The sequence below is a fragment of the Juglans regia genome, chromosome 10 (assembly GCF_001411555.2).
Source record: "Juglans regia cultivar Chandler chromosome 10, Walnut 2.0, whole genome shotgun sequence".
NCBI lineage: Eukaryota > Viridiplantae > Streptophyta > Magnoliopsida > Fagales > Juglandaceae > Juglans > Juglans regia.
In genome coordinates this window covers 2,414,436-2,437,649 of record NC_049910.1, presented here as the reverse complement: position 1 = coordinate 2,437,649, position 23,214 = coordinate 2,414,436, and the positions used below count along the sequence as shown (strand labels likewise).

Sequence of the window (23,214 nt, the reverse complement as noted above, 5' to 3'; positions counted from 1 at the left end):
TTGAAAATTTGTCCTTATTTTCAAGTTCTTCTTTTATATTGTACTTTGCAACTTCTATATTTTTTATAGATGGAAAATAATAGGTCGAGGAAAAAAATAATTTAAGTATCAAATTAAATTATTAATTAATATATAGTTAGTGTAATTACAAAATATTAAAAAAATTAAAAAATAATATTATTAAAAAATAATATTATATTATTATTTTGACTAATTTAATATCTAGTCCAATGTGGATTTACCTAGCCAAATGTTAATGCTATAGCCAAAACTTGAAGTTCTAGCTAAAATTTAGACTTGGCAATGGCTAGGCCATTGCTAATGTTCTAAGGGACTGATCAATCTTGGTCCAAGAAAATGAAGAAATTGAGTTTTCGGTTCTGTCTCAAATTTAATATATAAGTTTTTAAGTAATTTTTTATATAATATTTTTTAAGTAGTTATAAAAATTAAAAGCAAGTAATTATATAATTTTATTCTAATTATAAATAATTATTTGATTTTCTTCTAACCTAATTATTTATAGTTAGATTATATAAAAATTAAAGGTTACAAGTTTTAAGAGAAACTATTAAATATTAATTATTGATGGTACACATACTATTAGCATTATTAATTTATTATACTTAATTAAAATATTTAATTAGTTAAGTATATACTTAGTTAGAAAACTTAGATTATATCATTCACTTGATTTTTTTAATCATTTCATATAATTTGTTGTCAAAAAATTGTAAAAAAGGAAAAAAGTGACCCGAACCGAAATACCCCATTGACCGAATTGAACCAAAACGATCCAGTTTGGACTCTCGATGGACCGAAAAAAATGGGTCTGAAATTCTCCATCAAGATCGACTGGACTAGATTGATTACACACTTTTATACCACTACATAAAATATTACTTATCAAACACAAAATAAACCGGAGGAATACTATGTATAGTACGCGTATTTTTATTTTTATTTTTAAAATTATCAATAAAAAATTATTATTATTATTTTTGTTTTAAAATTTTTAAAAATTGAATTATTAATTTTATTTTTAAATAAGAATTTAAAAAAATTATAATCTCATATGAACGCAAAATGTGCATTATGAAAGAGCTTTGTTACACAACCTCCATCACACTTCACATTCCACATTTTTTTTAATTTTTTAATTTTTTTTAAATATTTTTTTTTGAGTTTATTCTTTTTAAATTATTCCAAATTTTATATTCATTATTCATATAATAAATATTTGATAAAAAAAATAATAAAAATTAAAAAAATATATAGAATATGAAATGTGAAGAGATTGTGAAGATTTATTCATTAAAACAACCGACACAAGTGGAGATGTTACCGATGCCAACTAAAAAAGAGTGACAATTTGGGTTCCAAAAATGTTAAATACTTCAAAGATGTGTCCTGAATTTTTTTTGACTTAATGATTAAAGAAGTATTTTTTAATAATATTATAAAATTTTTATTTTTTTATAAATATTTATGATAATTAAAAAAATACATAATAAATAATAAAATTAAATTACCTGTTCGGTGGACTTTGGGTTCTTCCGCTCTTTGGGTTCTGGCCATACGGCGTCTTCTAGATAAGGCTGACAAAAAGTCTTTCAATTCGCGCGCGCTCTTCCGCTCAATTTCAATCTACCACTACCAGTACGATTTTGAATTCCAAATTTATTCCTAAAGATTTCTAATTTTCATTTTTGGACACTCGTATTTCGTTTCACTTCTATGGAGTAGGATATTTTTAATCCGCGCTATTGGGGCATGGAGTCGGCGACCACGTGTTGGGAAGCCGACGAGGGGTGGGAGCTTTATAACGATGATGGCTTCGTCTACAAGCGCAAGAAGCGCCGCCGCGACCCTGTGGCTGCCGAAAAACCCGCATCGAGCACGGATCCTGAGGCGGAGGAGAGGAACCGGAAGGAGCGGAAGAGGAGGACACTGCTGAAGCTGAAGTCGCAGTACCAAGGAGAGATCGACCAGTGGGAGCTTTTGTCGAACAGCTTGCGTGCAATGGAGGAGAAAGCCGGTCACAGCCAACGTCAGAGTTCGGTTCTACAAAAACAACAAGCTGAACGCGAGGGACTAGCAGAAACGGCGGCGCTCGGTGTTTCGCCTCAGTATTTGCCGGAGTTTGTTGATGGGTTACTCGTGGATGAGCTTCTCTTACAGGTAATTTGTTCGGTTGGTTGTTGGTTATCTGCTTTTGGAGAAGTTGAACTGAATTTTTCTTTTTGCCACGGGAAAACTGAATAAAATTGAGAGTTCTGATCAATTTTGCTCATTGTTTCATATTCATCGTCACGAATTGCTGCGCGGATTTTCTTAGTTACTTTTTCATTAAGCCCTCGCTCCCGTTTAGTTATACTAGAATTTTGAATTTTGCATTCGATGATCTATTTTCTTTTTCCCTTTTTCATTGCTATGTAATTGTGGTCCCTTTTTTTTTCACAAGTCTCCACTCTTTCAAAATTCAAAACTTCGAGTCCCTTTATGTTCTATATTACATCTTATACACGGAACAGAGATTAATTGTCTTGCAAATAGAGACTTTTGGTCTTTAAACAGAAGCAGGGGGGCTCCTTTAGGCTTACAAACTACTCTAAAACCGGTCTTTTGGTTGAACTGGTTGACAATGCAGGTGGAAGCCCAAGAAGCGATTATACGGGATATTTCAAATTTATGCGATGTAACAGAAGCTATGTGTAATGCACAGGAAGAGCGATTGAAACAATCTTTAATCGATCTTCCAATATGGGCTTCACCGCATGAGCTCATCGCATCACTTTGTGATGATTGAGTTTCTTCTGGATGGGGTTTGCATCTTCGACCTTGGAAAGGAAAAGGTTGAAGCCAAGCCTTCCACATCCACTGGTATGCTTGATCTTGACGTATAACAGTAATTTTTGTGCTCCAAGAAGGCTTTACTTCTGTAAGTTGTTGTCATGTAGAATTATTACTTTCGGACGGATAGGGATTTTTTTTTTAGTTACTTTTTATTTATTTATTTAGATCATGTGTTTTATTAGGAGCTGTGTAATTGGACTAACCATCTAATGAATGAACGGTAGATGGAAAATGCCTAGAGATGAGGGTGAAAATTGTGTCATTAAGTAACTTAAAACGACACAGTTGCATTGTTGGCCGAAAGCATGGTCACCTTGATTTCAATGTACCATTTTGAAAGCTGAAAAATCGAAGGCTAGATATGCTGCTTGTTTGAGTAGAGAGAGATCATTTAACCACAAGGGAATGAGTCACTGAAGAACAGTTCGTTTATTTAATTTTTACGTTGAACGACCACTCTGAGATATAAAATGAATTCTACACGAGTTTGGCACGAAATTCAGCTCAGTCAACCTGAAGGGTCGTTCGAATTTCAAGTCTTTATTCTGCAAATTATATCACTATCTCCCCACCATTGCGTGGTGAAAGGGCCTCTTGGTACAGCAACGAGAAAGCTTTGTAACGAACAATACTCAACTCGGGGTGGCATTCATTTACATTAGATGTTCTTATGTAGCCGAAATCAGTTGAAAAAACACAATGTGTTGCGTTATTAGTGGATATGTCTACAATGAAACGCCAACATTAAATTCAAGAAAAACAAAACAAAGGTTCTGAACGAATAAGAAGTTATCAGCTTTATGGGAGATGTGGGGAGGAGCCCTTGATTTCAACACACTAGCTTTTTTAGGGTTTGAAGCTCATTAGCATTTAGACAAGATGAAACAACTTCCACTGGTACGACAATAAAACCAGCTTTCTGGCATTCATCCTCCAGAAGCTTTACTTGTGAAGGCCCGTCAGGGCAAAATGCAATTACAGCTCCGCCACTACCTGTAAATTTTGATGCAGCACCCACCTTTCGTGCCACCTCCACCATTTTTATATTTAAATCACCAAGGGCATCATCACCAAACATGCTCCTGTACAGTATTTAAACAACAATATTCAGTAGCAATAAAAGGAATATATGTGTGTGTGTGTGTCTCAGACTACCATCATCTTTCTGTCATATTTTCCAAAATAGATATTTAATCACCACCAGGGGAAATCATTCTGTGCATATCAAAGCAGAAGAGCAACAATATGGTGGAGTTCGGTAACTTGGGTCAGAATTATAATAATCATCCCAAGGGTGATTTGAACAGTCTGGTTGTATAAATTTCTCACCTTCGGAGATCAAAATTACAATCCATGAGTTTTGCAAGTTTGGAATGGTCCTTCTCAAGTAATGCTGGTCTTCCTTCTTTTGCTACATTTGCAACTTCTAGCATTGATGATATTATGAACTTATCGCCGTTGAGCCACCTTTGGCGTACAGTGCTATGAACCTGCATTTACGAGTAATGCTTAAATACAATTCTCTCCCATTACAACTGCGTTCAAATGAAATTTTCATAGAGATCAGCATTTGGGTGGGCTAGTTCATAACTAGGCTTCCAATGAAGTTGTTGACAAAGAAAAGATGGCAGTGAAAACCATTGACAAACCAGCACATGGTATGAAACAATGAAGTTATCAACATAATATTAGTGTGATGTAACCAAAATATGCTCTCTCGTGCTCCTGTACTTCTCTCAAAAAGGAAAAAAAAAAAAAAAAGAGGACAAAATATACCAAAGATGGGATAAGCTAATGCGACACTCATAACCTTGGAATAGACTATCAATCAATCAATTTGAAAGACCGCAAATTCTTTACGCACCGATGCGCAAAGTAGATGACAAACAGACAAAAATAAATATCTGGCATTATCACAAAGCATCGAAACAAAATAGTTCAGATGTGAAAATTAAAACTTGATGGTTTGACTAAAGTACTCTTTGTTAAAATAGAAATCGATGGCAAGGCCATCAAACCAAGTTTAAAAACGAGGACTATAGCTCCTGTCCAAGGAACAATGAGATGCAGGCAAAATGTAGGATATGGAACTTCTCCAATACTGAGCTAAAACTATTGCACGCCCCTTTCTTTAACATAAAGACTACCTCATGCGCAGATCAGAATTTTGAAAACATGCGTAACCACATCAGATGAGAATGGTAGCTCATATAAAGCATTCTTGTATATAAGCACCTTGTATAAAACATAACTAAAGATAAAGAAGATGATAAAGATAGGATGAAAAATGAAGCTGGGCTTCGATACTAACCTTCCCTGAATCACTAGGATTCTCAACATAGATAAGATAAAGAGGTGGGAGAAGACTAATATCCATGGGTGTATAGATGCCATGCCCAAAGGCATCCATGTATTCCTTGCTAAAGTCCTACATAAGAAACTCAACTGTCTAATTCACTGCATTTTATCATTAGATGTGCATTACCTGTAAAAAATTCAAATGATGTACCATGTAAACAAGACCCCCATAAACCTGTGCCACCCGGTCTTGGAGACCGGCAACAATTCCAAGTTCCTGCTCTGCAGCAAGGACAAGATTAGGCCTGACCTCCACCTTAATCAGATGCCTAACTTCGTAGAAGTCAAGAAGGCAGCTTAGGGCAGCACATACAATAGCACTAGAACCTGCAAGTCCTGTCTGAAATGTCAAAATTATAACTTAAGCCATGTGATGCAATATCGAACGAGTCAAACATGAAGTCCTAAATAATTATTACTCCTATTGAAAAGAACAATAATAACAACAAAAGGACAGTGCAAGACTTACGGTCACATAAAGTCACAACTACACTACAACAAAATAGGGAAGTGAAGATGTTCGCAATTTTTTTTCAAGTAATTGTGGAGTTTCGAACTCATGCCCTCAAAATCAACATAATAATACCAATACAAGATGTTTGCATTTAATTTTTTCCACGGGGAAAAAAGGATAATGTAAAATACAGTTCTTGAGGCATGGATTGGTATCTTTCTCATTTTGTGTTCACTTCCACCGTTGTCGAAACTATAACCATAAAAAAAAAAAAAAATCAAAGTGGATAAAAAACTCAATCAAAGAGAATATGTACTGGATTTTAATGCGTCAAAGTAACATTCAACTAAAATATATATTGGGAGACATAAGATATCTATTCTCACATGTACAGTGATGAGCATGAGCACATTTTTGTTTTTTTTTTTATAAGTAAATGCAAAAAATAAAACTCATGCTTATGTATCCTGATGCTGAAAGGACCATTTCACTCACCCTACTTTTTACAATGAAAACTTCTTTTACTTCCAGGCAGCAAGTCTAAAAGGAAACCCTTAACATGAGGGGCGTAGACTTCAGTTTATTCAATGAATCAATGTCAAACGAAGAATCCATTGTAGATTAGTAAAAACTAGAGATTCTAAATAATCAGTAGAAGACATAGTAAATGACCAACCACAAAGATTTTCCCAAGAATTTCCTAACAAAAAGATTGCACAAGTACTCGATGCCAACAAAATGGGCATCCAGAAAACATTATATTTCACAGACAAACATAGGAAGAAGGGAAATAATAGCACAGCATAATTGACATAATGATGATCACACAAAGTGGTAAGCAATCTGTTGTAGGACTGTTTAAATCTCTACCTGGCGAGGGATATTGGTGTCATACGATAGAGTAAAATTTTTCCCACATATATCAATCTTGTTCTCTTTGCAATAATTATAGAAAACTTTACAAATCGCCATAAGCAATCGTACACCTCCATAGTAACCTCCATTATTCAATCGATTAATCTGTAAACAAAAGGAAAGCATATTATTAATACTCATGAAATCCAGAATCAATCGTATAATGTAGGACTAAGATGAATATGATGAATATGGACTTGATGACCACAACATTCTTTATTGTTCGTGCATGCATGCATGTGTGTGTGTGAGGGAGAGTAATGGACTAACACACAAATGGTTGTGTTGGTTATATGTAAATTTTCATTTGGAGAGCATAATGGCTAAATATAAAATAACAATATAAGAACATCATTACTTATAAAAAAAAACAATATAAGAACATCATTGCCTAATACAACCGATCTAATGAATCTTCATGCATATCCCGAAATACGTATTAGAAGAATACAGCTATTGTATGTTATCTTCTCAATCTGTAAAAAGAAACACATAAGTTCATAACTAGTTAAATGGCATCCCAGATTCTACTGACGATAATTGGCAAGACCAAAATAAATCCTCAGTATCCAACCATATGAAAACTAGAGCACAGTCGGGATAAAGTATGTTTGTAAGGGAAGACCCCCCAGTCCTACATTATTACTTCAGTCAATGCAGAAGCAGCATCGCAGGAATCCTTCTCCTCATTTTGCTCTATCCAGAGCCATATAGAACGCTCAGTTTACAAGGGCTTAAATAGGACTGATACGGCACCATAAATTTCGGTACTTGCAGTAAATGAACAATTAAACTCTGAAATAAAGATCTATTTAAGAACTGGACCTTTAGTGCTATAAATCCCACCCAAATTTAAAACAAAAGATAAGCAAGTTTTTCCCAAAAATCGAGACTTTCATACAGCGATAGGGAGCTAATACCAAATTGAGCAGATATTTGAGATTCTCATATCTTGCAAGCAATATTAAATTGAATACACCTTAAGAGAAAATAATTGGTAAAAAAAAATTAACCGAAAATTCAAGGACACAGATCTTTTACTTCCAAGTGCAACAATATTGCAGATCAAGCTCACTTTAAAAAAGACACCGACGTGCACAATCATGGAAATGTAGATATAACCAGAGAGAAATAGTGAGAGACAGGGAGAAAGGGAGGACCAGGTGATCGAGGGAGCGGAACTGGACGAGATCGTGTGTTGGGTGGGGCTTTATGACGAGCTCATCGGACGGCTGCAATTGAACGGAGGCCCAGAAGTTGCCGAACGTGAAGGAGATAGTACGGCCGTAGTAGACGTCGCTGGGGTTTCCGAGCAGTCCCACCCTCGCATAGGCCTTGTGTTCGATCGCATTTGAAATGGAAACCGGAGAAGTGCTTTGCGTACCCATCGGAATTACAGATCCCTATTTTAACGTTCTCAATCTTCTGAGCTCATTAGTCATTCCTCTCTCTCTCTCTTATATATATTCATGTATGTATATCTGTACGTCTAGCCCGTCAGCATGCCACGTCAAACGTCGGGATCTTTGCTGAATTTAACATTTGTCTGTTAATATTAACGTCGCATTAAAGTTGTCGTCAAGTACAGTATACATCTTTTCTAAAATTAACATAATGAAAAACTAAATATAGATAGAGATAAAAAGAGATTTTTTTTTTTTTAAATAGAAGCTATGTTATCATCCATATCAAAGAAATTAAGAGTCCAAGCACTTAGTAATTTCTTTTTTATTATTAAATTTATCTCAATTTATTTCATCTCATTTTAACTTATCTATTCATTACGATTTTTACAAATTTCTATATAAAATATAATAAAAAATTCAATTTTTTTAAATTTTAATTCAATTTTTTTAAATCTTAAAATAAAAATAATATTAAAAAAATATTTTATAACAATATTTTATTTAATTTTTCTTCATTTTCTCTCTCATTTTTTTTCAAGTATGGAATCCAAAAGGATATTACAATGACTGATTAGTTTAAACTGAAATCGATCCAATAACTGCATCATAATGCCATGAGAAGTCATGTATGAATCGCATGATGAAACTAAAAACTCAAGGGGTATGAATTGGAAAACGAAGAAACAGCAGAACAAAAAGAGGCGAGACTTTTGGATTCGAAACATTAAAGGGAAAAATGGATGAGTGACGGAAACTTCTTTTTTCTTTTTTTTTTCTCAGTCTTCATTCTCAATTCTAATCGAGAGTTCAGTGAGAATACGAGAATTTGAACAAAACATGTTTTATTGTAAATTTTAGCTGCTTAAAACCTATGGACATGAGCCCTAATGTCAAACCAGTTTTAACTTAAATGTCCCTTTACTTGATGCAATTGATTTACATGGATATTCATCACAAGTGTAACAATCATCAACAACCATATGTATATAGAGTAATAATGCTAGATACTGTCTTGGAGGTATATATATATATATAAGTATTAGAAAAATTCTATTTGTAGTTTTGAGTAGAGGACTGTGTGTGCAGTTCTATTAATGAATTAGGATAAAAGAAAAAAAAAATCATTTTAAAAATGATATTATTATAATTTTAAATATTTTTTAAACATAATTCTATAGGCTTACATAAATAGTCCCCATTTGAGAATTGAATATAGACTAACTCTTTACAAAGAATTAAAAAGGCAGCCAAAGGCTTTGATGTTCCATCAAAGAAAAGTGGGAGGAAAAACTTTATTATTTTTTGTTTAAAACTTTGACGACATGTTGCATGTACTATACCTCCGACGTTTTTTTATTCATATAAGAGATTATATATAATTGGGAGGTCATTTATGTGGCCAGCTAAGTTTAATATTATGGGCCATGTATGTGTAACACATCTGATGGATAGTGTTTGGATAACTAGAATATATGAAAAAAAAATATAAAGAAAATAGTCAGATTCAAGGTTGACCTAGCCTCCAATATAAAAGAGATTGAGAGCAAAATAAAAAACAATTGTATTCAGATTTTGGATGCCATTACAAGTCCCTCATTTTACTACATATATGACTTATGTGTTCAACTCTTAGGCCACAGGCCACTTACTCCAAACAGTAAACATAAAGCCACAATTACAATCATAACTAATAATAAATGGGTCATGGCCCAACTCAACAAAACTCATGCAAATAAAAGAGATGATGTCTTTGAGCTATAGGCTGAGCCCAACTACTAAACTTTTATTACTCAACCCAAGCCTACTATGACTTTGGTTCTTCTTATCTCTATTGCAGACATGTGGCAAACTATCCCCCATAGAAGAACCTTGTCCACAAGGTGTGGTATCTTTGCCCACGATTGTCCCATCACCTGAGTCAAAAACAAGAATTTTCTTTATACCAACAGCCACTTCATGTTTCACAATAATTACTCCATCAATGACTGTTGATGCATATCCCAGACCCATAGTTGATATTATATCCCTTGACCCAAGCAAGTAACCCTTTGTTGCTTATGTATTCTAAATCCAATGACCGGGTCTCCCAAGATTTGCAGTGCAATCCCACTGCTTTCAATGAAATGTCTGCTATTTTTGCACAAGCTATCACCCAAAGAAATTTTAATGATTTTCCACACCCAAGGGCTAATTCAACCATGCCCTTGTCACTCAAGACTTCCCAAAATTGCAAATTCAAGTCTCCTAATTGCCTACAGCACTCTCCAACAGCAAAAGTAAAATAGATATCATCCTCAGTGACTTCATTCTGAGAGCCAATCTGCATAACTCCACGCAAAACAACAACTGCAACAGTAGAGGTAAAATAGATATGCCACCTGAATTGATTCCTCCACCAAGATGTAATTTCTCCCAATGTGAGCAATTTACCACTCAAGTCATAGAGGGTATTGTGAATAACTTTATCAACTGTCTCTTTGTGAGGAGATCGTTGGGCCTTTTCTTTCTTGCCTTTAACAGCTGCTCCCAATACAACCACAAGCTCTCTGGCTTTTGCAAGCTTAGAACTCCACATATCAATTGCCTTTGATATGCCACCCAATTGGTTGCACACCCCATTCCCTTCCCAAGCATTTTATCAAACATCTGTCGGGCAACATCTACTCTAGCTATTTCATGATTGCCACTCATCCGTATCTCCACACCACTCACTGAAGTGGACCCAAACATGTATGCTTCACTTGCAAGCTGGAGAAAAATGGCATTCGATTGACCAGAGAGACACAACCAAATTTAGTGCGCCATCATGCACTCGAGATGGAATGGGAATGAGAGTGAGGCCATCCTCTCGCCGTCATAAGGAGTGACGAAGCCTTGAAGCCCTGTCAGCTTACATATCAACTTCAAACGGGTGAGAGGGTCTTGCTTGAACATATTGAGAGGAGGTATGTTTTGGGACCAAGTGAATCCAATGAAATCCAAACAAAAGCATTTGGAATGAGAGTAGAATTCCCTGTCTTTGACGAGCACTTCGTGGCTAGTCTCCACTGCTTCAACAATACTCACAGCAAACCAAGCACTTCAAAAAGCATCTTTGTTGCTGCTAACTTCAACCATTGTCCCCTTGATAAATATATCTTATGTCGTTTTTGCTTCAATAGCTACTATCCTTGTTGCATTTTACACTTTCAAAGGAAAACAAATCATGGAAGGAATGAAAGTAATGTGAAAGTCGTTGGCATAAACTCGAATTTTGTCGAAATCATTAGCAAACTTGGACCCCTCCAGCTCTTTCAAGCGCTTCTGCATGTCTTCTAGAACTACCTTGCAAGTCCAAGTAGTAGATGGAGAGGGAGAGGACGAGTGCTCCCATATATGGTTGATCTTGTCGACACTATAGGAGGTGCAGACAGGAGGAGTGTCCATGATTGTCACTGCTTCCTCAATGTATTGTGACAAGAACTGTGGAAGCCCTAGCTTTCTAGGCATTCTAGACCTTTAAAGTGAAAAAGCCATCTCCACGATTGACAAAAATGAAGGTCAGGAGAGCACTGGGCTTCGAGTTGAGCACAGAGTGAGAATGATTTTCCCATTCTCGAGTTGCCTTCCTTTGAAGACAAGGTGCTTTTGTTGGGCAAGATGCACTCTCTATCTTTGAACTTACTTGGATTAGGAGGGGAGTTGAGACATTGAAAATATATGCCACCGGGATCAAACTCCCATCTGATAGCTAGGCCTTATCTTCTTATAGTTGGTGAGTAGTTGTTGCTAGTGGCGACTGACAGAAAGGAAGAAGAGAAAAAATTCTTGAGAGGAAGAGAAGGACATGAGGTTCTTAGGGGAGGATCTGAGAATGATGGAAATGGTTTCTGATTTTTAACAGGATTTTTGGAAACATGAGAAAGAGTAAGCTGAGCGGGGTTGAATACCTCTTTTTTTTTTTTCGTCGTTGTCATGTATTTTTCCTCTACTTGTAAAGCGTAAAGTTGGTTTTCTAGATTTGCAAAACCTTGCTCGAAGTTATTCTGGAAATCTTTAAGGTTGTTTTTGATATCTTTGAATGTTTGCGAAATAACGTCGTACCGTTGTTGTGATTGTACGACTAGCTCTCTGATGTTGAGTAAGGATGAAAGATTTTTTTCTATTTCCATGAATTGGGCCATGACCCAACTCAATAAAACTCATACAAATAAAAGAGATGATGGCTTTGGGCTATAGGTTGAGCCCAACTACTAAAATCTAATTATTACTCAACCCAAGCCTACTAATTTGGTCCGAGATGATGGCTTTGGGCTATAGGTTGAGCCCAACTACTAAAATCTAATTATTACTCAACCCAAGCCTACTAATTTGGTCCGAGATGATGGCTTTGGGCTATAGGTTGAGCCCAACTACTAAAATCTAATTATTACTCAACCCAAGCCTACTAATTTGGTCCTTCCTATTTCTATTGTAGACGTGTGACAGCATGCATATACACAAAATACGTACAGAACAAGATAGGGTACATAATTTAGATTGTTTAAGCTATATATACGACTAATTAGTACTGCTCAAGAAATTGTTTAATATATAGTCGAACAGCGTTGCCCAGCTAATTGCTGTCTGAATGGCTTCGACATTTTGTGCAGCGACTTCGGTTTTTTCATGCATGCTTTATGTTTTTTGACGAAAGGCTGATAGATACAAAAAAGCTAGCTAGGGATCACTAGGTGATCATGCCCCAACAGCTGTGGACGATGTCCTCCAGGCTTCTTCTGGCACATTAAAACTGCAGCTTGAAGCTTTAATTATATATGTACAGTTCTAAGATTAGATAAGTAGTACGTACTATTATTAATGTTATATAATAAGATATATATATATATAGAAAAATTCTATTCCTAAGCTTCATACACCACACACCATCCTTTTTATAATTTTTTTAATTTTATTCTCTTATCAAATGTGTGGTATGTAGATTATGAGTAGAATAATTCAATTATTTTAAGAATAATAAAACTAAAAAAAACTTAAAAAAAAAAATAAAAAAATCTTGGTGTGTGGTGTAGGCTTATGAATAGCAATGCTCATATATATATATATATATATATATATATATATATATATATTAGAAATACAGAATAATGCAATTAATTGTGAGTAGCATGGTGATTTCAGCCCAACCTTGAATCAGCTCATTTGCCATATATATTACGATAACCAGGTTTGCATCTTGCATGGTTAATCTTTCTTTTTTTATTTTGATCTTTAAGTGAAAATAGCAACAAGGAAAAGATAGATTGATTTATAAGGGCATGTTTGGACACTATAAGAGTTCTCAAAATTCCCAAACATCACTGATCAAATGCAAAATACTTTCGATTTCAAAATTTTCATCTAATGATTATCTAATCATTATTCAAATACAAAAATCAATACAATTTCTATACAAAATTTCAAAACAATAATTATATTAAAAAAATTATTCAAACATTTTATAGTTGTATAATATTTTTATTAACTTTTTTTTTTCTCCTTTAACATTTTATATTTCCAAAACCCAATAAGACATCTTCACTCAAATTATTAAATTACTATTCACAAAATTCTAGTATACTCGATCCAAAGTGTCCTAAGATGCCCTAAAAATCTTTGAAAAATGCTTTTCAAGTCAAGTAATTATAAAACTATTATAATTGTAAATCTTTTAATTTATTCTCTTTAATTACTTGTAGATCTAGTACTACTACTTTTTTATCAGTCTGCATGCATCTGACCAAACGAAGTTAGTTAAAGAGAAAGAATTGTTTGCAGAAGCTTCTCAATATATGTATAGAATTCACATTTATATCATGATGAGGAAGTTGATCTGGCCTGTATGTAGAAAAAATATCATGCACGTACATGATGCAGACTGCATATATATATATATATATATATATATATATATATATAAATACTAGATCAGAACGCTAATTAAAGTAGTGAAAGCAGACGACAAATAAGCCTTGCCAATTTGGTGGGTGATATTGGGGATCATCAGACTAATTTATATTAACTGGATAGAAATTAAGCTGATCAGGTATGTATAGGTGGGATTTGTACAAAATTTGATGAACAAACATATCCGGCCGATTTGTTTTTTAGCCATATACGCGCGCATGCATGCCAGTACTTCAAGATAGATCATTAATTAATTACAATACCAATGCCCTGATTTTCTAAAGATGCCTAGCTAAGATATATAGTTGAGATTAACGCTCGCTTTTGGTGACTTCAGGCGCAGTACTGTTGATCAAAGTACTCCACCATCTTGTTTTTGGCTTGATTGATCAGCTAGCAGGCTTATAAAGATGTGCCATTTAAAGTTAAGTCGATCGACTCTCAATGATTTTCTTATCTTATCCCATGCATGCAAAAGCAGCTTTAGTACTTTATATGCTCTAAATAATTTCACAATATTTCAGTGTTGGTTATGACCATATATATATATATATCGGTTTAGATTAATGCATGCAATATTAAATCACATATATACACAAAGAGATTATATAAAAATAAATATAAAAACGGATATAGTTTTATTGGATCTGTTAGATTTACTTTACAATAAAAATAATTTTACAATTTGACGTATCATATTAAATCACATCAGTTTATAAGTTTACTTTTATCTAATTCATTTGTGTCTAATTAAGTATTTCCCTATTATATTATATGCAAAAGTTACTTTTTAACCTACGTACGGCAACACATGATTAATAACCATTAAAATCTTAGCTAGGTTAATTATGATCGTCTGATTTATTTATAGCTAAGATTAATTAATTACGATATAGAATATACCGGGAATAACAAATTATCATGTGGGAGGCTTTTAATTATTTATTTCCATTACATGATATTGATGCCCCCAAGACTTTTCTATAGGCCAGAGAGAATAATATATATGCTCGATGCATGGCATGTGAACTTTCTTGGAAGCTGCGTACAAAACCCCAGCACTGAACTGCATCATCGTCCGGTAGTACTCTTTACAACTTTAATTTCCATCGGTGTTATATAACGACAGACATGCTCGATCCTCGTAGCCCATTTCTGCATGGGGAAATTGGGGATGTTTCTCATGACCAAATAATTATTAAAGTCGACACTACTACTAGCTGCAACGTGATTTCTGTACGTACGTACATGCTGCATGTCTCCTTTTTAATTAGTATTATATATAATAATTTTTTGTCTTTTAACAACAACAAAAAAACAGGACATGCATGAAGGAATATATGAGGACTGCTTAAACAAAAAAAAAAAAAGAACAAGGAAGGAACGTTACTCTTTGTTTGGAAGTGATCATGATCATGCATATTATATGGTTAATTAATTATATAAGGCTTATAGTTTGTAAGCTACTTATCATCAGTCACTATTCATTATCTTATATTGTGGCTAATGTATAGCATTCGTCTAATAGTAATTTAATCTCCATATCAAGATCAACATGTACGTACGCTAGCTAGCTTGTTGGTTTTTTTTTTTTTTCCTTTCCTTTAAAAGTTGAATCTCATCAAGATCAATTCGAATTATTATTTTCAGATACAAAGCTGCATATACTAATTTATGGAAACATTTTGGGACAAACGAGATCAGCTGGCTGCATGCACGCACGCGGAGAGTACTAGATCATTAATAAAGCTGGTAAGTATATATAGCTAGAGTAGAAGTATCAGAATAATAATAATATTAGCCTAGTACGAAACGTAACTTTCTGGCATTTATATATATATATATGATCATCTTGCTCCGACAGATCACGTTTGTTCTCTTGCTAATTAAGCAGCTTAATTGTTTGTAACGATCGATGGGGACAAGTTTAAATATATGAGAACAGTACTATACTATATATGCAGCAGCATATAACATATTAATTGGCTAAAATGGAATATATTAATTAAAACCGTACGTGGACATGATCGTCGATACTTGTTGTCTATTAATGATAGTTACAGCTATCTATCTTCCGATTATTTCTAGCTACGCGCTTATATATACACCTCACCAATTTCCCATTTACAAGATATATGTTATATACCAACGATCGATGGATCCAAGTACTACTTCACAGTTAAGAATCTTGGTTGTGTGGCGCTGTATTATTAAAGAGAAATATTTTAATTATAAAATTTTTTTATAAAAATAAATTATTTGTAAATTAACTAGCGTGACTTGATGTGTTATGTTAAATTATAAAACAATATTTATTATAAGGTAAATCAAACGTATCATATAAAATCATGTTAGTTTATAAATTTATTTTTATAGAATCTCTATATTTTATAACACTTAATAGATTATTATAAAAAACTAAAAGGAAATAATTAATAGATCATGAAATAAACAATTAGTTCATATATATTAGTACTGAAGTGTGGGTTCGATCGACGTTAGATAATATTTAATGCGGCTCAACCATGAAAAGTCCCGGATTATAAGATTCCTCGCTAGCTTTAAGAAAACCATACATATATATATATATATATATATATATATATATGTATGACACATGATCATGGCGCATGCATGCAGTTATGGAACGAATATACGAGAATAATCACCCGTACGTGCTTAATTTTTGTGCTCGCTGGACTCGAATCCTCGAATATACATGATCATGATCATGATCATATATATATTTCTTACATAATTTATGTACCATGCATGCATGATGGGATTGGTACCATATATATGCAACTGATATATATCGAGTTTTACTATATACGTACGGGAGAAAGTCTGCATGCATTAATATATATGGAGATTATAATTAATTTAGGTAAGCGATTTTAATGACAGATATCATATATCATGTGATAACTGATGATAAGATACTATAAATAACACATATATACATCAATATCGTCATTACATTAACCTAGCTAGCTAATAATTTTATGGAGATAATTAAGTGGTATATACAAAACCACTGGTTTTTTGGCTTTTTTATTTTATTTTATTTTATGAAACTTACTATAATTTCCATCTATTTTATGCATAATATTCCAAATATGCAAAAGTTTATACAAATTATATAATATATTCTCAGTATTTTGTTTGTCAATTATAACCATGCGCGCAGCTGATCATAGAGCTGGCACAGGCCGCATGCATGCACTGACGATAATCACAATAGACTGCATGCATGCCAGCTATGAAAGGTGCATGCATGGCACATTGAAGAGCCCATCACCCATGATCATCATGAGCCAGCTTTAATTTCTGTCACGAGTAGATTTTAAGCAAATTAATACTGATTTATAAATACTAGTTGTTCCAATGCAGCTTTGACGTGTGGAGGATATATGGAAAATATTTGTTTTTTTTTTCAAGAGAAATGTATGGAAAATCTTAATTAACAATATTTCTTGGGATGCCATTATTAATTTAAAATATTATTTCGAAGGTTGAAAGAGATCGAGTTAATTTAAAACATTTTAGGGTGACCATTGGTGGACAAGTACAAGAAAACAAATCATAATATATATATATATATATATATATATATAATGGAATGGCCGGGTGACAGCATCATGTATATGGATGATTATAAAAGTATTGTGGCCATATATAGCAATGGAGTGATCCGATATTCATGTGTTAATAAAAAAAGGATAATATCTGTGATCGATAGATCAGCGGGGGATTCGAAACATCGAGATCAATGTCGATATAGAAATGAATTCACGAAAAATAAAGAATAATGATCGTGATTAATTAATAAGTACGTAATAATTAAGTTTATAAGATTATTTTAGTACGTAAAAATTCAAGCAAATAATAGCAACCTTAATTAATGGGAGATTATAATAATAGTTTAAAATTCAAATATATAAATAAATTTTTTTATACTAATTGATTTGACTATCCACGTAATAGTGTGTTTTGTGTGTCGCCATGCAAGCACGTTGAAACCAGCCACTTCTTCTACGTACCTATTTAAATTTAAATATATCCCAAACAAAATAAGCCATTTTTATATTAATTATATATTAAGATCATGAAAAAGCCTCTAATTAATTAAGCAACCAACGCCCGATCGAACAGGTTTGACGTGGCAGTTTCTTCGCTCAGAATCACAAAGACAATTTTAATTTTTTTATGAAAATCAACAGCGATCATGTTAGATTATTCTACAAAAATTAAAGCTGATGTTATATTTTTTATTTTATTTTTAGGATATAATAATTAAGTTTATGTTATGAGTTTTGTTATGCATCAGTTATTATTTATTTATATATCTTATGTTTGATAAAATTTTATTTTTATAAAATATATATAATAAATAGTAACTGATAAAAAGAATTATATTGCGCGACGCTGCAAATTTAATGAACGTGCGGATAGAAAACCAAGTACCAACCCTCTAAAACATTATACGGTAATTCAAAACCCAGATTGATATTGGAAAAAAAAAAATCATATTAAAAAAAAAAAAAAATTCCCCGAAAAACATGGTGCATGACGTGGCCACGTTTTATCGTGGGAAGTTGGAACAGTGAAACCATAAAGGAATGGTTCCTGGGGGTATGTTTGCAACTGTCTGTCTACTCTTTCGCGCAAGTTTTCTGTTTCCTCTTCTAATAGCCGTAGGATAAAAACTCTCTCAAATCGGACGAATGGTAAAGAGAATGGCGTAATATCTATGTTTAGATTCTATCCGCATCTTTTGAAATTCTTGAATGGTAAAAAAAGAAAGAAAGAAAATTGGGATAAAATTAGTGTGTCCGTGTGTGGACCTTATTACCCAGTGTACTTACCCATTCTGTCACTCATCGAAACAGTGGAATATACATCACACCATAGAAGTTTGAGTATGATTAAATTTCAATTATTTTACAAGAAAGTTAATTTTATATAAAATTTAAATTTATTTATAACAAACTCATGATTTGTAAAATTTGTTATAAAATAGTTATAAAATTATAAATATTTTAGTCACTAAGAGATCTCAAAAAATCAAATTTTATAAATTGACATTACTTGTTATTGTACGTTAGATTATAAAATTATTTTTATTATAAATCAGATCTAACATATTATATAAATTAAATTAATTTTTTAAAAAATTTAGTTGTGACCGTAATTCTTATTTACCTGAATAGATATTATATATATATATATGAATAATGCTATCAACTATATTTATATTTATATTTTATTTTATTTTATTATGTAAAATATGAGACTGTAATCGTACTTGATTTAACCTTTACTTTTAAAAGAATTTAAGAGTCGATGGACAATAATTAAAAAAGAAAAAAAAAAGATAGGACTAATTTATTCATGTTAATTTGTCTTGTGGGGTCAATATGGGTCAATGTAAATCTCCTTTATATATATGACCTCCGATATTTGGAACAGAGCCACTGGCTCAAGAGCAAAAACCACCAAACGGCTATAATTGACGTTCAGAGTGAGAGAGCGAGGGAGACAGACAGACAGGCAGTGAGAAAGACACGGAGAGAAACTTTAATATCGTTGGATTTCCGGGAATTGCTTGCCCGAATTTCGTTTAGAAATCTTGGCCTCCGGTTCGTGGAGGGGTCGATCTGGGTCTCGACAATCTCAATTTTACTCGCACAAGAGAGATACAGACAAGCAGAGATTGGACAACTTGGGCCTTTTTTTCTTTTCGGTTCTTCTTCGATATACTGTATATTCTCTCTATAATCATGTCAGACGGGTATTATAGTTCTAAGAAGACTGATGATATCTGCGAAGGCGTGTGTGGCCAGGTACTTTTTTTCCCTCTTATTTTCTTCCCCTCCTTTTGCAATTTTGCCTTTTTTTTTCTCTGCAAAATAAGGATTGTGTGGTCGGGTACTTTTTTCATTTTCCTTTTCCCCCCCATTCTTTTAGAAAAATAAACTTAATTTTAGGTGTTTTGATTATCTTTTTGATAAAGCAATGCAATGAGACCTCGTCGTGTTCATTTTAACTTGGTTTTTGCCTTCATTAGATTCTATCTTTATACGAAGGTTATGTTTTTATCATCTGAACCGTCTTTCTTAAACTATATAAATTTTCCAAGCAAAGATAATTGATGTTATATGCCTGAATTCTGTCTAATTGTATGGCAATTTATGTAAACAATTTAGTTTTGGTTGTTTTTTTGGGTGTATAAATAATCCGGGGTATCTTAGAATTTTTTGTTTTAATCCACTGCAGGGAACTCGTGTTGCACTGATTATGTCAAGATCTCGATGTATTTTTCTGAGGACCTATGTGTTTTTGTTTGTGGTTGTCCCAATATGCATCTTTGGTGTATATTTGCATGGGCAGAAGATTTCTTATTTCCTGAGACCAATATGGGAATCACCCCCAAAGTCCTTCCACGATGTCCCTCACTATTATAATGAGAATGTATCGATGGCAACTCTTTGCAAACTTCACGGGTGGGGACTTCGCGAATCTCCAAGACGAGTCTATGATGCAGTTCTTTTCAGTAATGAGCTTGACATCCTTACAATTCGATGGAATGAATTGTATCCATATGTGACACAGTTTGTTCTTCTCGAATCAAACTCAACATTCACAGGTTTGTCTAAAGAATTGCTTTTTGCGGAGAACCGTGACCAGTTCAAGTTTATTGAACCTCGGCTGACTTATGGGAAGATTGGAGGAAGATTTAAGAAAGGCGAAAATCCATTTGTTGAAGAGGCATATCAGAGATTAGCACTGGACAATCTTTTGAAAATTGCAGGCATTGAAGATGACGATTTGTTGATAATGTCTGATGTTGATGAGATTCCAAGTGCCCACACAATTAATCTCTTGAGGTGGTGTGATGAAATTCCACATATCCTTCACCTTCGACTCAAGAACTACCTATATTCATTCGAATTTCTTGTAGACAACAAAAGCTGGAGAGCTTCTGTCCATAGGTACAAGACAGGAAAGACTAAATATGCACATTTTCGACAAACTGATAACATCTTGTCAGATGCTGGGTGGCATTGTAGCTTTTGCTTCCGCCGCATCAGTGAATTTGTATTTAAGATGAGGGCTTACAGTCATTATGATCGGGTCAGGTTTTCTCATTTCTTGAACTCCGAAAGGATTCAGGACATAATATGCAAAGGGTCTGACCTGTTTGACATGATTCCTGAGGAGTACACATTTAAGGAAATAATTGGGAAGATGGGACCTATTCCTCATTCTTATTCAGCAGTCCATCTTCCATCATATCTGTTGAACAATGCTGAGAAGTACAAATACCTGTTGCCTGGTAACTGCCAAAGAGAAAGTGGCTAAGTCTTGAAAATTGAGGTTCTCCTTTGTAAAGACCGGAGATACAGATTGTGCATTGTACGGACCGAATAGGCCTCAATTCAACAATTTATGGTTTTGGCGAGACAGCAACACACGTATACATTATATCTAACAAAGTAGGTCAGTGTCTACAGAGATGAAAGGAAGAACTTGTTGGGTCCTCGGGATTTGAAGGGGAAACTCTCACTACCCTCTTTTGTTTTTTTTGTTCTTTCTTTTCTTTTATGGGACTTGGCTTTCTTCCAACTCCAAGTAGGACGCTTTCTGTGAGGAGAATATCTCTATGGTTATGGCAGGCTTAAGTACCATTTGTCTCTATGGCACGATCACCATATTACTAAGAGCAGAATGACATTTCCCTGGCTTTCCTATGCTAGGAATTCAGCTTTCTTAGACTCGTATGTTCTTATAGCTTGGGTTATCTGTTAACTCCTTGAGTTATACCATCTGATTACTGTTTGATATTCAGTTGATCATAGTGCCAATTTATTCTTTTTCCATACCGTTGTGGATCATAAAGTTATAGTTTATAGTTTGTCTTCCTAGTATTTCCCATTTTTTTGTCTCGCAGCAAACCTCCACAGAGTAGATGGTTTTTCTTATTTAATTTTTCATCACTGCTAGACACTAGGCCGATAGGAGTTTCTTTTAAAGACTTTCTTTCAACACGTTTTGGGGTTTGATAGGCTGGCATTATGTGATAGCTCTTTATATTCTGAAATAGGTGATCTTTTCAGTTGGTCCCGGAAGTTAATTGTGACATGTCGAATACTCACCACCAATACCGAGGAGGGGATGAAATGTAATTCTAGTTGTGCCTGAAAATATTGATGGAGATTTATTGTTTGTGTACGGTTCTTATGAATTTGGGTCTTGGCTACTTGATTGACTCAGTTTTTTTTCCCCTTCAATAATTGGGGATGCTGAGTACCTTTTCACGAATTGGGGAAATTCATAGAATCCTAGGTTGATGGTCTTCTTTTTTAAAGAAAAAAAAAAATCGTGACACCATCAAAAGTGCAAAATGCAATTTCAATATTGAGAGATCAAATAAGGGTAAGGGTGGCGCACTTTCCTCCCACAGAAAAAAGAAAATGGGCAATGGCATATTGGATTCCTCACTTGAGTTTCTCATTTACAACACACGGATCAATGATCTGATTCAACCATTCATTGTTGCTTAGTGTTGTAATGTGTTGATGACAGCAGCAGCAGCAGCAGCTCCAGACAACAGTACAAAAGCAAGGTAATTTCTAAGAAACAGCCTGTGGTATCAGCTGCTTATGGAAATTTCTCATGGCAATGAGAAAACAATAATTACTCTGATTCTGGCCTGTTTTGTACAACCGGATAGTGCATGTTGCTTCTCAGAACTTTCTTGGCTTTTCTATATCCCCAGTCTCCTTCCCAGGCTAGCAGAATTCTTTTGCATAGGTTAACATTAGTTCTGCTTTGAAATGACTTTTTCCATACATTCATCTACTTCTCTGAATTATTAATGCGTATGGACGGACTGTCTGGCAAGTGGGTGTCCCAATAAAAGTCCCCTCATAAATAGAAAAATACAAACGAAAAAGAAGAAGAAAGCAATGAAGGTCGCCACAGAAGCCATCGTAATAAATGACTGTTGCAAGTTACAACGTGTGGGAGTAAGATCCACTTTTTTTCAAAGCGATTGCACGATATTTACGTACTCTACGACTGTATGTAGTATTACTCGTACTCCTATTAAATATGGTCTAAACTTAGACAAGTATAGTCAAAAAGAATATCCTACCGACACTAGATACTGAATTATTTTTCATTGCATTTCAGAAGCTGTCCAAAGTCATCTCCCTACATTAATGAACCTGGAGAGATGTTTAATTTCAAAGGCAAGCTTGGAATTGGTCTTATTACTTTCAAATGCAACATGAT

The 23,214-nt window shown here is 34.0% G+C and overlaps 3 protein-coding genes across 4 annotated transcripts; 2 read left to right on the top strand and 1 right to left on the bottom strand.

Annotated features, from left to right (window-relative positions):
- Window positions 1-1,548: 1,548 nt before the first annotated feature.
- LOC109010181 lies at window positions 1,549-3,096 on the top strand. The gene is made up of 2 exons (XM_018990930.2): window positions 1,549-2,181; window positions 2,651-3,096. Exons 1-2 carry the CDS (start codon window positions 1,774-1,776, stop codon window positions 2,807-2,809), a joined length of 567 nt encoding a protein of 188 aa, XP_018846475.1. The 5' UTR covers window positions 1,549-1,773; the 3' UTR covers window positions 2,810-3,096.
- Window positions 3,097-3,542: 446 nt separating this feature from the next.
- LOC109010180 (glucuronokinase 1-like) lies at window positions 3,543-8,019 on the bottom strand. 2 transcript variants are annotated; one of them, XM_018990927.2, is made up of 6 exons: window positions 7,744-8,019; window positions 6,539-6,688; window positions 5,366-5,554; window positions 5,168-5,284; window positions 4,186-4,346; window positions 3,543-3,938 (listed from the first exon to the last, which is right to left on the bottom strand). In XM_018990927.2, the coding sequence occupies exons 1-6, from the start codon at window positions 7,969-7,971 to the stop codon at window positions 3,686-3,688; spliced, it is 1,098 nt and encodes a 365-aa protein (XP_018846472.1). In that variant the 5' UTR covers window positions 7,972-8,019; the 3' UTR covers window positions 3,543-3,685. The 2 variants fall into 2 exon arrangements, with proteins under 2 accessions (XP_018846472.1, XP_018846473.1); XM_018990928.2 differs by lacking the exon at window positions 5,168-5,284 and having other exon boundaries at window positions 5,342-5,554.
- An 11,367-nt stretch (window positions 8,020-19,386) lies between these two features.
- On the top strand, window positions 19,387-21,797 carry LOC109010179. The gene is made up of 2 exons (XM_018990926.2): window positions 19,387-19,760; window positions 20,194-21,797. Exons 1-2 carry the CDS (start codon window positions 19,698-19,700, stop codon window positions 21,277-21,279), a joined length of 1,149 nt encoding a protein of 382 aa, XP_018846471.1. The 5' UTR covers window positions 19,387-19,697; the 3' UTR covers window positions 21,280-21,797.
- Window positions 21,798-23,214: the final 1,417 nt, after the last annotated feature.